Source organism: Saccopteryx bilineata, chromosome 2 (genome assembly GCF_036850765.1).
Source record: "Saccopteryx bilineata isolate mSacBil1 chromosome 2, mSacBil1_pri_phased_curated, whole genome shotgun sequence".
NCBI lineage: Eukaryota > Metazoa > Chordata > Mammalia > Chiroptera > Emballonuridae > Saccopteryx > Saccopteryx bilineata.
The window spans coordinates 298,261,169-298,275,577 of NC_089491.1; the positions used below are offsets into that span (position 1 = coordinate 298,261,169).

Sequence of the window (14,409 nt, forward strand, 5' to 3'; positions counted from 1 at the left end):
AAGGCAGTGGGCGCAGAAAACCAAAAGGTGGCAGAATTCATAAATCAAGGCAAGCACTTGTTCTTTAAAAAAAGAGAATTAACCTGCTAACTAGACAAAACCTTTGGTGAATTTTCTAAAACAGGAGAAATGAGACACATGTGGGACTCAAACCATTTTAATAATATAATATACAACTGTATGCTAATACATTGATGTTTCAATGAAATGAAAAAGTATGACTCAAACTGACTTAAGAAGAAACCCTAAGTATATCAATAACCCTGAAAGATACGGAATAGGTTTTCAATGAGTCTACATCTAAAGAAACTCTAAACCTAGACAAACTTACAAGGTAATAATACCAAATTTTGATGCAGACATCTTCTATCCTCCTTCAATAGTTACACAGTATAAAGAAGGGGGAAAAGACTTCTCATTCATTTCATAAAGTCAACAGAATGCTGATACTAAAATCTCTGGATAACACAAAAAAATAAAAATTACAGGCCAACCAATCTCACTTCAAAATTATTTATAATTATTTTTTTCAAAACTTAGAAACAAGCACTATATTTTAAAGTATCATGGTCATAGTAGGCTTATTATAGAAATCCATATAAACTATATTGAAAATTGTGTAATCATATAGATACTTTAAAAATAGGTAAAATTTAACATATATTACTGGTTTTAAAAATTTAGTAAAGTGGGGCTAGAAAGATTTCTTAACATAATTTTATTTTTAAAGCAAAACTTATTCACTTTTTCACCAATGGTAAAAACTATACAGGGATTTTCATTAAAGTTAGAGTTAAAGTAGGATAGCATTCTATCCCAACTACTACTATATTGCTTTAAAAGTCCTAGCTAAGCAACAATAGATGAAGCAAAATCATTATCATTACTTGTAGGTGATAATCTCTAAATATAAAAACCAGGAAAGCCTGACCAGGCCGTGGCGCAGTGGATAGAACATCAGACTGGGATGCCAAGAACCCAGGCTTGAGACCTCGAGGTCGCCAGCTTGAGTGCGGGCTCATCTGGTTTGAGCAAAGCTCACCAGCTTGGGCCCAAGGTCACTGGCTCGAGCAAGGGGTTACTCGGTCTGCAGAAGACCCATGGTCAAGGCACATATGAGAAAGCAATCAATGAACAACTAAGGTGTCGCAACAAAAAACTGATAATTGATGCTTCTCATCTCTCTCCATTCCTGTCTGTCTGTCCCTATCTATCCCTCTCTCTGTCCCTGTAAAAAACAAACAAACAAACAAAAAAACCCCAGGAGAATCAAATGATAAAGCAATGGAACATTAACATTATTTAATAAATTGGTAGAATATAAAATAAACCAAAATAAATATATTTATTGTAGACCATAAATAATCAGCTAGAAATTATGTTGATAGAAAATATAATTGGAAATATTGCAATTATAAAAGAAAAAAATACTGACGAAATAATCTTAATAGGAATTTTAGCAGGAATTATTAAGAAGACCATGAGCCTTCATTAAGAAAGAAACAGAGGAACTTACATAACTAAAGAAAAAATACCATATTCTAGATGGAAAGATACATTATAAGAACATCAATTATTACAAATTCTAATAACAGCACTGGTGAGATATTTTTTAGAATTTCAAATATGTATCGGGAAGAATAAACCTGTAAGAATAGGTAAGTGTGGAAATAAAGAACAATGAATGGTAACTTACTCTGTCAGGAACTCAAACATTTTAGACAGCAAAAATAATGAAAGCAGTTCAGTACTGATATAAGAATTGGTTGAGAAATTAAAGAAATAAAAATGACATCTTCCCATACACACTGGAGTATATATAAGAACATATAGTACATGACCAAGATTGCATCATAATTCACTATGGAAAGACAAATTTAATAAATGGTGTCTGGTTATCTATTTGGGGAAAAAATAATTAAACTCTTCATCTCATGTTAAATACCAAATACATGTGAGTTAGCTTCAAGAAGATAGGTTCACCTTACTGCAGGGGTCTCAAACTCGCGGCCCACCGAACAATTTTGTGCGGCCCGCAGACTAATCCATGAAGTTCAAAATATTTTGGATAAAATTAAGTAAGCCTAGGGGCCTACTTGTATTTTTCATTTCTCTAGCATCCTAGCTAGATATTAGCTTAGTTAACAGCAGTTGTGATGTGAACTACAGTTTCTGGTCGTTTTGTGACACTGAGTAAACTGCATGTACGATTGTGCTTGTTGTACTCATTTTTTTTTGTTTTCAACTGCAGTGAGGAAAGTGTTGCGTAACAGTTGCCTTTTGTAGACCTAGTGCGGCCCGCCAAACGGCTGTGATCTTGCTCTGCGGCCCACATGCTGAGTTGAGTTTGAGACCCCTGCCTTACTGAGACTAGATAAGATAGACACGCTGGAATAGAAGTGTTCACCGGCCCAGCCCCCTGGAGGACAGTCTTGGTACATCTATCAAGAACCTTAAAAACATTCATGTGGTTGGACTCTGATTCCGCCTCTGGAAACCCTTTAGAGAAAAGCTGATAGATATAATACAAACAGATTCCTTACAAAATAAATGAGCCAAGCATCCAACTTAACAAGTTAAAATGAAAAGGAACAGAGTAAGCCCAAAGAAACAATAAGGATGGAAATAATAAGATAAGGCAGAAATCAATAATTAGATAATAAAAGAAAAACAGTAGAGAAATTTAACAAAGTTAAAAGCTGAAAAGATTAATAGGCTCACTGGCACACCTGGGCACAGAAAAAGGAGCAGAAGGGAGAGACGAACAAGGGAGGAAGTGGGGGAGGGGGTGAAGGAAAACATGTAAGTAAACAAAAGGTACAATAAGAAAGAAAAGCAATGACAAAAATAACAACACCGCCTGACCAGGCGGTGGCGCAGTGGATAGAGCGTCGGACTGGGATGCCGAGGACCCAGGTTCGAGACCTCAAGGTCTCCAGCTTGAGCACCGGCTCATCTGGTTTGAGCAAAAGCTCATCAGCTTGGACCCAAGGTCGCTGGCTCGAGCAAGGGGTCACTCGGTCTGCTGAAGGCTCACGGTCAAGGCACATGTGAGAAAGCAATCAATGATCAACTAAGGTGTCGCAACGAAAAACTGATGATTGATGCTTCTCATCTCTCTGTTCCTGTCTGTCTGTCCCTGTCTATCCCGCTTTCTGACTCTCTCTCTTTGTAAAAAAAAAAATATATATATATATATTAAAAATAACACCACCAAAATTAAAATAATAGTATTATGAACCACAATATACTAATGAAACTGGAAGCCTACATAAAATATAAAGATCCCTTGAAAACTAAAAACTGTCAAAAATTGGTATCAGGAAAAATAGAAAATTTCAATATAGACCAATAACAGTAAATTGAAATAGTAATCTAAGACATTCCCTCGCAAATGCTGTTCCAGGTTTTAACTATGAGAACTCAACTGTTTTCATTCCAAGAACTGCATTAAACTGATGGATGCCACAAAATACACGGCCCTCTTTTGAGCAGAGGTATTCATTCTTTCAGGGTCACTGCCTGGCATGGCATGCCTTTCCTCGTGTTAAGTACAAGCAGGGAGAAATAAAAGTGCTTCTGCCTCTACTAAACTGTAAAGCACAAACTTAAAGCCATAGGTCTGGACTGGCCACAATCCTGCACGGGGCACGTGAGGAGAGGTGAGCAGGCAGTGGCGGCCCCACCACCCCAAGTGTTTCCATATGCCTTTGAGACGCTCTGTGCTTAGTAGAGTTGGAAGGAACAAGGACTGTTCTGTTCAGAACCTGCTGTGGGTTTACCAAGAGATTCCATTTGACCGAGGCTGTTAAATTCGGGCTCCTGTCCCCGAGGGCCCAATAGCCCTGCCTCCGCTGATGGGTGAGGGCAGTAAACAGGCTCCATGCCCAGGGAGAGCAGCTGGACAGACACCCACAGCAGCATTTCACTTAACAAGGAAGTTTTGAGCCGCTAGTAAGTTCTAGGCCCTATATTTGCTCCAGATACAAACATCCCAGAAAAGTTCCCAGGTGAGAGTTTTCCTGGTGACCTATTTCTATAAAGCAAACAAATAGCACTTTTTCCTGAATTAGAAAGTAGTAAGACACAAAGCCAAAACTCTACATTGCACCAGTGAAACATATACTTTGGCCAGGCAGCGACCCCGAGGGCACTAGCTTGAGCGCAGGCTTCCAGGAGCTAAACTGACAAAGCATTAGAAAGAAGACATTGTTTGCCAGCGGCCAAACACTTTGGTGCTGATATTCAAAGCAAAAGCACAAAGGATAAAGAAGCTTCAGGCGAGGGAGTGGTCCCTAAGTCAAAGGCACGACAGCATCAGTTCAGGCACAGAAGGGTCCCCCACCCCCATCCCAGGAGCTACCATGACACAGAAAGAAACATTTATTCCAGGGGATAAAATTTTAAAATTTAAAGTTTAATGGTAGAGTAGACAAAAAAGCTTCACCGTTAAAGCAAGATGCTTTAGGAAATTAAATTATAAATACGATGGCAGAATAAACAAAAATATTGGATCTAGAGTTTAAACCCAGTTCCATTACTTATTAGATGTGCAACCTTGAAAAAGCTACATTTTCAGCTTCAGTATCCTCATCTGGCTAAAGTATATCTATTGTGGCAGAGAGATTCCCAAGATGGCCACCATCAATTCCTTCTCCCCTGTATGTACATGCTACTCCATCCCTAAAGAGGTATAGTTGTTCCTCCCCTTGAATCTGGACTGGCTCTGTGATTGCTTTAACCAATAAATGAGGCAGAAGCAACCTTTGCCACTTCCCAGGCTGGGCTTTAAGAGATCTGAAGCTTCTGCTTTGGGACATTTGCCACACTCCCTCTTGGAACCCGGCTGCCCTGTTATGTGAAACGTCAGCCATGTGGGTAGCTACTTAGAGAGACCCACAGCACTCCAGCTGACAGCCCCCAGCTGAACTCTTGGCTGACAGCGAGCTGTGAGCAAGCCACTGTGGACATTTTTACCCAGCTGAGCCACCGGATGATGGCAGCCCAGATAACAACACATGATACAGAAGATCTGCCCACCTGAGTCAAGTTCAAGTTTAAGTCTTATCAAATATAAAAATAAATAAGTGAAATCTAATCAACAGGCTAAGAACGAAAAATCCTATGATCATATCAATAGATTCACAATAAGTAGTGTAACAAAATCCAACACATTTCTGACTAAAACTCGCAGCAAATTAGAAATAGAAGGAAACTTCTTCAGATGGATAAGGAATATCCACAAAAGCCTATAGCTAACATTGCACTAACTAACACCAAGAAATTAGAAGCTTTCTTGCTAAGATCAGGAAAAAGGAAAGGATGTCCCCTCTCACTACTCCTCTCTAATATGCTGCAAGTCCTAGTAATGCAATAAGACAAGAAAACAAAATATGTCATACACAGATTGAACAGGAAGAAATAAAACTGTCTTTGTATACAGATAATATGATTATCTATGAAGAAATACAAAGAACTGACCAAAAACAAGCAAACAAACAAAAACTCCTGGGCCTGACCTGTGGTGGAAATGCTGAGGTAGCCGGTTCGAAACCCTGGGCTTGCTTGGTCAGGCACATATGGGAGTTGATGCTTCCAGCTCCTCCCCCCTGTCTCTCTCTCCTCTCTCTCTCTCTCTCTCTCTCTCTCCTCTCTAAAATGAATAAATATAAAGAAAAAAAATTAAAAAAAAACAAAAAAAACTCCTGGAATTAATAAGAAATCGGAGCAAGAGTCAATTGTTCTCCTATATATCAGCAATGAACAAGTGGGATTTGAAATTAAAACAATACCATTTACATTAGCAGCCCCCAAAATAAAATACTTGGGAATAAATCTAACAAATATGTACAAGTCATGTCGGAGGAAAACTAGAAAACTCAGATGAAAAAAATCAAATAATAACTATTGTTAAGATGTCAGTTCTCCCACCTGACTAGGATGTGGCGCTGTGGATAGAGAGTCAGACTGGGATGTGGAGGACCCAGGTTTGAGACCCCCGAGGTCGCTAGCTTGAGCGCAGGCTCATCTGGTTTGAGCAAAGCTCACCAGCTTGGACCCAAGGTCGCTGGCTCGAGCAAGAGGTTACTCAGTCTGCAGAAGGCCTGTAGTCAAGGCACATATGAGAAACCAATCAATGAACAACTAAGGTGTCGCAACAAAAAACTGATAATTGATGCTTCTCATCTCTCTCCGTTCCTGTCTGTCTGTCCCTATCTATCCCTCTCTCTGACTCTCTCTCTCTGTCTCTATAAAAAAAAAAGATATCAGTTCTCCCAACTTAATGTGATCCCAGCAAGTCATCTGGTAGATATCAACAAACTTATTTTAAAGTTTATATAAAGCCCTGGCAGGTTGACTCAGTGGCAGAGCATTGGCTCGGCATGTGGAAGTCCCAGGTTTAATTCCTGATCAGGGCACACAGGAAAAGTGACCATCTGCTCCTCCACCTTTACCCCTCCCCCCTTCCTCCTTCTCCTCCCCTCCTACAGCCATTGCTCAAATGGTTCCAGTAAATTGGCCCCAGGCGCTGAGGATGGCTCCATGACCTGGCCTCAGGTGCTGAAATAGCTCGGTTGCTGAGCAATGGAGCAGTGGCCCCAGATGGGCAGAGCATCACCCTGTAGGAGGCTTGCCAGGTAGATCCCGATTGGGGCACATGCAGGAGTCTGCCTCCCTGCCTCCTGCTGCTCACTTAATAATAATAAAAAAAGTTTACATGGACAGGCCAAAGATCCAGAAAGCCAACACAATGTTGAAGGAGAACAAAGTCAGCAGACTAACACCACTCAACTTTGAGACTTAATATTAAATATTAATATTAAAGCCACAGTATAACAGAGTGTGGTATTAACAGACAATACAGAGTACAGAGATATGTTGTAGAATTGGCCTCCTGAAACACCTGAATAATTTTGTGAACCGGTGTCACACCAATAAATTCCATTAAAAAAGCAAAAAAGAGATTATGGTATTGGTGAAGTAACTGAAAAATAGATCCAGAGAACATAACAGCGATCCCAGAAATAGACCCACATGAATATAATCAACCAACCTTTGACAAAGGAGCAAAGGTAATACAATGGAGAAAGACCGTCTTTTCAATGAATGGTGCTGGAACAACTGGACATCCACAAGTCAAAAAATTAATCCAGACACACACTTTACACCCTTCAAAATTAACTCAAATGCATATCCTAGATCCCAATATATAATGTAACAGTATAGAGCTGCTGGAAGATAACATGGGAGAGACTCCAGATAACCTTGGCTTATCACGCCTTCTTAGATACAGCACCAAAGGAACGGTCCATGAAAGAAAAAACTTGATAAGCTAGATGTTTTAAAATTTTACATTTCTGCTCTATAAAAGACACTGTCAAAAGCATGAGAAGACAAGCCACTGTCTGGAAGAAAATATTTGCAAAAGACATATCTGATAAAGGACTGTTAGCCAAACAATGCAAAACTATTAAAACTCAAGCATAACAAAACGAACAACCTGATTACAAAATGGCCAAAAGCCTGAACAAACACTGCACCAAAGAAGATACAGACAGGGAAAAGAAGCCTGTGAAAAGATGTCCCACATTATATGTCATCAGGGAAACGCGAATTAAAACAAGGAGGTACTACTACACACCTGCTAGAATGGCCAAAAGACAGAGCACTGACATGGATGGGGAGCAACAGGAACTCATTCCTTGCTGGCAGGAATGCAGAATGCTACGGCCACTTTGGAAGAGTTTAGTGGTTTCTTATAAAATCAGATCTACCGTCACTGTACAATCCAACCATCATGCCTCGGTATTTATCCAAAGGAACTGAAAATTTACAGCATCTTTGCACATAGTTGCCAAAACAGTAGGCGAGTGGATAATCTGTGGTACATTAGACAATGGAATATTATTCATCATTAAAAAGAAATGAGCTATTAAGCCATGAAAAGATATGAAAGAACCTGAAATGCATATTAAGTGAAAGAAGTCAATATGAAAAAGCTATGTACTGTACATTTCCAACTATATGACGTTATAAAAAAAGGTAAAAATCTATGGAGATGGTAAAAAGATCAGTGATTTGGGAGATGGGAGATGGGCAGGAGAAGTACAAAGAATTTTTAGGCAAGTGAAACTACTCTGTATGATACTCCATAATGATGGATATCCGTCATTATACATTTCTCACAACCCACAGAATGCACAACACCAAGAGTAAACCCTACTGTATGTAAACTATGGACTCTGAGTGATAATAGTGGGTCACTGCAGAGAGGTTGGTTCTACAGTGTAACAAACGTACCACCCAGGTGTAGGATGTCAATAGTGTGGAGGGAGCTGTGTGTGTAGGGGCACAGGGAGTATATGGGAACTCTCTGTATTTTCTGCTCAACTTTTTGTTAACCTAAAACTGCTCTAAAAAAAATTGTCTATTTAAATGGAAAAATAATCTCACCAAACTAGATGTCATAAATGGCGGTGGCCGTTTTAAAGCACAAAGCTCCAGGGTGGTTTGTTAAAGGCAGCAATGAATCACTAAGACACCCATTTATGAAAAAGACTGATGACGAACGGCTAGGCTAGTATCTATTCTTTCTATCTTCCGCTATAATAGGACCCTTCAGTTTAGCTGGATAACTGGCCTCTCAACCAAAGATTAAATTTACTAGCTTCCCTCATAGTGGATGTGGCTGCAAGAGTAGATTCTAGGACACAGTATGTGAACAGATATGAGACAAGCGACTTTCAGGTCATGCTCTGAAACGCAGAGGGCCCTTTTCCCCTTTGGGAAAATGTGAACACGGCAGCCAGAGTGGCCACCTCACACCACGCGGCAGAACTAACCACGTGCTGACGATGGACAGAACATCGTAGACAGAGCCAGCGTCTCCGATGCTATCCTAACACCATACCAGCCCTGGACCACAGTTATTTTGGAGGCTGTTTCTACAGCCAAGCCTGTCTTCTGAATACTATACCATCTCATTGGGCTCCTCTAAAGATTGAAGGAGACACAGTCCATGAAATGCCTAACACACTGACTGAGGTAGAGTAGGTTAGCTCCTCCCACATAGGCCCTGGGAGCTCAGAGGCTCCAGAAGGGGAAGGGACAGTCTCAACCCAACGGCAGTCCTGCATCTGAGCCCACGGCTTTGAGAGGGACATAGGCACAAGGGGGAAAAGTCAATCCTGGTTCCGCAGAGCCCAATCAGTCCCAGCGATGCTAACGAGGTGGAGGCCAAGGGCCCAGCACTCTCAGCAGGCTTCCCCAAACCTACCTTCGCCAGTTTAAGTGACCACGACTACAGATGCCCCGGCCTTCACCACAAAGCCCTAACTCCTTGGCTGGATATACAAGGTCTGTCACACTCTATCCCTGCTCTTGATCTAAGCAAAACTCTTTCCACTCTTCCTTTACGTTCTAAACTCCAGTCCTAGCGAGTGGTGTGTATGTAGCTCCCACATCGTGTTTCCTCACACCAGTGGCAGCACACACACTCGTCCACTTGTCTGCAAGCTCAGCTCTGTGCATGGGTCCTCTGCCCTCCACCCACGGCCGACTCCTGTTCTTCCCTAAGGCAGGGCTCGCCATTGCTGTTAGGACACTGCCCCTGACTATGGAAGGGACCGCTCACAGTGCCTCCAAAATTCTTTCTCCCACAGTATGGCAAGTTTTAAGTAGCACATGGCCACCAACCTCAGATGGCATTTCTCAGCCTCCTGGCTGTGGCCACAGCACTCAGTTCTGGTCCACTGGATGTGAGAAGTGACAAGGGGGCCCAGCCAAGCTGCCCTTAAAGGACAGGAGGGTTCCCAACCCCCTCCCTGAGGGCTGGAATGTGGACTTGGGGAGATTCCTCTTCAGAATACACACAAAAGTACTAAAGACAGCAGAACAAGATGGAAGGAGTCTGAGCCTCCGACACCGTGACCTTCCTCCATGTGTCTGCAAGGAGCGATGGTGCAAGAGAAACGTCAGAGGCCACTGCCCACTATGAAGGTAAACCTCTCCATGGCCTTCAATAGCCATGGACTCAGGCCCTCCTATCACAGGCGACTGGCCACAGGATCACCTAAAAGATCCAAGATTAGGGTAGAAAACTCCACCCACTCAGGCCATTGATTCACACAGTCCAAAAAGAGGGGAACGCAAAGTGGGGCCCGAGTCACCCTGAGAGCATGAGACCATCTTCCCGAGTCTCCCACCTCGAGCACTGCCTCCCCCCGTTCTTCCTGGATGCGAGCTCGGAGAAGTGGGGACTCACCTCTGGAGACTTTGTAAACTTCATAGAAAGAATAGAAGTGGAAGCCTAGTGAAGCAAGCACGTAAAAAGACAGTTCCCACCAGGGCAGCATTGCTTCTTGTGACAAAAGGTCCTGATGCCCAAGTCGAGAGTTTCTAGACAGAGAAACAGAAATGAAAACATTAAGCCATGGACATGACACTAGAGAACAGCATGTTAGCATCAAATCAGTTTATGCGCTTTCCCAGGGACCCATGACTATTCAAGGGGATCCAGATATAACCCCAATAGAACCTCCTCCTGACAGTTACCTTATACACACAGGCACACACACATGCACACGCACACACACAACCAAGTCTTTCCCCCTGAGGTCCTACAGCCCCCACCTTCCTCCCATCACGCTGCACACCTGCAGTTCTGTCCTCATTGCCTGACACTCCTGTCTGTCCCCTGGAGTGGACCTTTAAGGAGCAGGAACCACAGTCTCTGAGTCCCCAGCATCTAGCACAGGGCATGTGATATAACAAACAGGGACTACAAATTGCTTCATGATTTAAAAAAAAAAAAAAAGGATTCAAGAGCCGGAACAAAAAAAAAGCACAAATCATCTCCAATCTCTTCTAAACCATCAGTTTTAACCTCATCATCTGCCCTGCAAATGTCATCCCACAGGTGCTCCCAGGCATGGATTAATGAAAAGTGCTGCCTCCCACCTTCTGTGCACTAAAGGGAAGCTCCCGGCATGACCCAGGCAGCAGTGGCAAACACTGCTAGTTGCCCGCCCTGCAATACTCAGTCTCCCTGCTTACATAGTAACTGAATTTTTATCTCAACACACAGATGCTGAGCTCAACTCTACATTGTAGCCAAGTGTGGACATTTGAATGGTTCTGGCTGTGAGGCTGTGCTCATCTGCTTCCTGCTGGAATTGGAATCGATACCCTGGATCAAGAGGCAAAAGCCAGGTAGGAAAACGAAATGGAGGCATCTCAGTCCCTGACCCCCTGTACCACCCACCTCCAGAACTCCCCTGGACCACACTTAAAACTGGACCATGACAGGAAAGGGAAATGCACGGCTAGGTTGTTCAAGCCTCTGCTGTTCCAGGTCTCGCTGCGATGGCAGCCGTGTCCCCTCCAGTGAGAGAGCAGGTGCTGGACATTAGGTCCTAAATTCTGCAAGTTAAATAATCAGTTCTCAATAACAAAGAGCTAGCTAAATGTCTCCCTTTTACAGCCCTCACTGCCTTCCTCAAACCTCTCAAATACATTTTATCGTGGATGCCAAATTAAATTAGGGGCAAATTTGAAGTCCCCAGCACTAGAAATGCGTGACAATAATGCCAAAATCAGAATTCACACATTATCTCATTTTATGTTCACAACAGCCTGAGGAAGCAGGTGGAGCAAGGGAGGCAGGCACTTCACAGATGACGAATGTGAAACCGGTGAGGTGGTGCCGTCAGAAATAACTGAGCCAGGGCTCACAGCCAGGCCTTAGGACACCCCCACCCCCAGTCCCGACTCAGGGTGTTCAAGGAGACAGTGGTCCTTCGACCCTGGCCAGAACCTGCCACACACAAACCCCTTTCTTCAGGCTAAGGGGACACAGAACAGGAAGGGATGTAAACTTGGGCTTTCCTAAAATATGAGGTCAGAAGTCAGTGGTCCTCTGACCTTTGAGCCTTGAACGTCAGTTCGGTCTGGGTTTCCTCCTGCAACTGGAGACGCCAAAGCCGACACTCCTGCTTCCATCACGAGCTCTCTAACTCCTCGGACCTCACCATGCCTTCTCGGGTCCCCCCACACCACCACTCAGAACCAATTCTGACCACTTTGTTTTTAAATACCTGGCATCATCTAGAATACTTTAAAATTTCTCTGGGGAACTCTGTACAAATATGGTAGCTTTCCCTCTAGTGGGAAGTGAACTTTAACATCTGGGTTTTATAATGTCTCTCCTCTCAAAGGAGGTCACTATTATACTGGGTGACCTCCTCGCTTTGTCAAGCATCTGTGATTAATAAAGAGCCGAACCCCTGAAAATGCTCCTAAAGTGTGAACATAAATAATCTTAGAAACTAAAAGAAAGTTCTAGAAGTCTTGCTCTTTAGAGGCTTTTCAAGGACACTCACTTCTAGACACTCAGTTCCTCTGCGTTCATGATTTAACTGCCAGGGAGCTAGAAAACTCAGTGTTACAACATTTCCTTTTTGATGCAGCTCTTAGCTATATTTATGTTTTGCAGAGACCGATCCAAAGATACATGGAAATGAGCAACAAAGCCACAGGGCTGCGTCCTCACATTTAAAATGGGGGGGGGGGGTGAACCCAGTGCTCCACCTGACAGCGCAGAGGTGAATTCTGCATCAAGCTGACATGGCGCAGAGTCCAGGGTCTGCCGTTTACCTGCTGCAGAACTTGATTGGGTCGCAGCCACCCACGTGCATCTCCTCCTAGGGCTGCTGAACGGATGAAATGTAAAACACTTATCCAGGGCCTGGCCCAGGGTAAGCGCTCAATAAACGGTAAGTCCGGCCTGTCAGCAGGACCAGGTAGTGGATTTAATTCATTAGGAGCTTACCCAGCCAGAGCCCTGATTTTCTTCCGGAATTGACGGGCTCTAACTGAGCTTCTGCGGGAGGTGGCCACCTACCTGCTGCCAGGCCTCCTTCAGCAGAGGGACATCTCAGAGCTCGCTCTCACGTCCTGTTCCTGTTCCTCTTCTCACAGCCCCCCCCAAGGTCACCAGGACAGACAGTCCTTGGGGGCCACCTGGAGAGCTTCTGCCCAGCGTCTCTTCCTCGCCACCTCTTTCCTTGTCCCCAAAGGCATGGTATGCAGTACTCTCACTTTCCCTGCACATCACTCACAGTTCAAAACACCACCACCACCCAGACACACACCTGGTCTTCTGAACAGACCTTTCTCGCCAACACCTCTCTTTTCAACTCTTGCACACTGACCACAAGCAAATTCCTCACCTTGAGTTTTTTCTCTGATTTCTCTGTACAAATCAGAGTAAATATGTTTTAAAGAATTTAGTGACACAGCCTGACCAGGCAATGGTAAAGTGGATAGAGTGTCGGACTGGGACGTGGAGGGCCCAGATTTGAAACCTCGAGGTCACCAGCTTGAGAGTGGGCTCATCTGGTTTGAGCACAGCTCACCAGCTTGAATCCAAGGTCGCTGGCTTGAGCAAGGGGTCACTCGGTCTGCTGTAGCCCCCCGGTCAAGCACATATGAGGAAGCAATCAATGAACAACTAAGGTGCCACAACGAAGAATTGATGCTTCTCATCTCTCTCCCTTCCTGTCTGTCTGTCCCTATCTGTCCCACTCTCTGTCTCTGTCACACACACACACACACACACACACACACACAAAATAGTAACACAGCAGTATCAGAGAAAAGGAAAGCTGTGCGTTGGGAATATAATTAGAACTTTTTGAAGATGTCCATACCCAGAAACATTCCCCAAAACTCTCCCAGAAGATTCTCAAGTTTCTATTCTTGTTCTCTAAACAAGCATGTGTTTCTTTAGGCGTGAGCTATCGCAATGACATCAAAGCGGTCTTGACTCAGACGTGTCAGTAATGCTTGCTTTCTGCCTTTCATGCCTAGATTCAGTCTTCCAGAAACACTGTCAGCTAAGTGGGTGCCTGTGAGACAGCCTAGAAATAGATCATCACTTACATTACTTCTATAGGGAATAGTCCATCTATAGCAGCATAGCCTATTTTTAAGTAAGACTCTGCCTGCCTGATCAGTCAATGGCGCAGTGCATAGAGCATCAGCCTAGGACACGAAGGACCCAGGTTCGAAACCCCGAGGTCACCAGCTTGAGTGCAGGCTCACCAGCTTGGGCTCGAGGTCACTGGCTTGAGCGTGGGATCATAGACATGACCCCATGGTCGCTGGCTTGAGCCCAAAGGTCACTGGCTTGAGTCCAAGTTTGCTGGCTTAAGCAAGGGGTCACTCGCTCTGCTGTAACCCCCTAGTCACAGCACATATGAGAAAACAGTCAACGGACAACTAAAGTTGAGCAATGAAGAATTGATGCTTCTTATCACTCTCCCTTCCTGCCTGTCTGTCCCTCTCTCTGTCTCTCTTGCTTAAAAAAATATATAGTTAAGTCTAACTGACCAGCCTACATCAGTGAGT

The 14,409-nt window shown here is 43.6% G+C and overlaps 1 protein-coding gene across 5 annotated transcripts in view; it reads right to left on the reverse strand.

Annotated features, from left to right (window-relative positions):
* The window catches only part of HHAT (hedgehog acyltransferase), a 300,060-nt gene that overhangs the window by 273,334 nt on the left and 12,317 nt on the right, over nucleotides 1-14,409 (reverse strand). For all 5 annotated transcript variants that reach the window (XM_066261445.1, XM_066261444.1, XM_066261441.1 and 2 more), the window contains one exon: nucleotides 10,265-10,398. In XM_066261445.1, coding sequence (XP_066117542.1) covers nucleotides 10,265-10,355 — 91 coding nt within the window. In that variant the 5' untranslated portion in view covers nucleotides 10,356-10,398. The remainder of the gene's footprint in view (nucleotides 1-10,264; nucleotides 10,399-14,409) is intronic.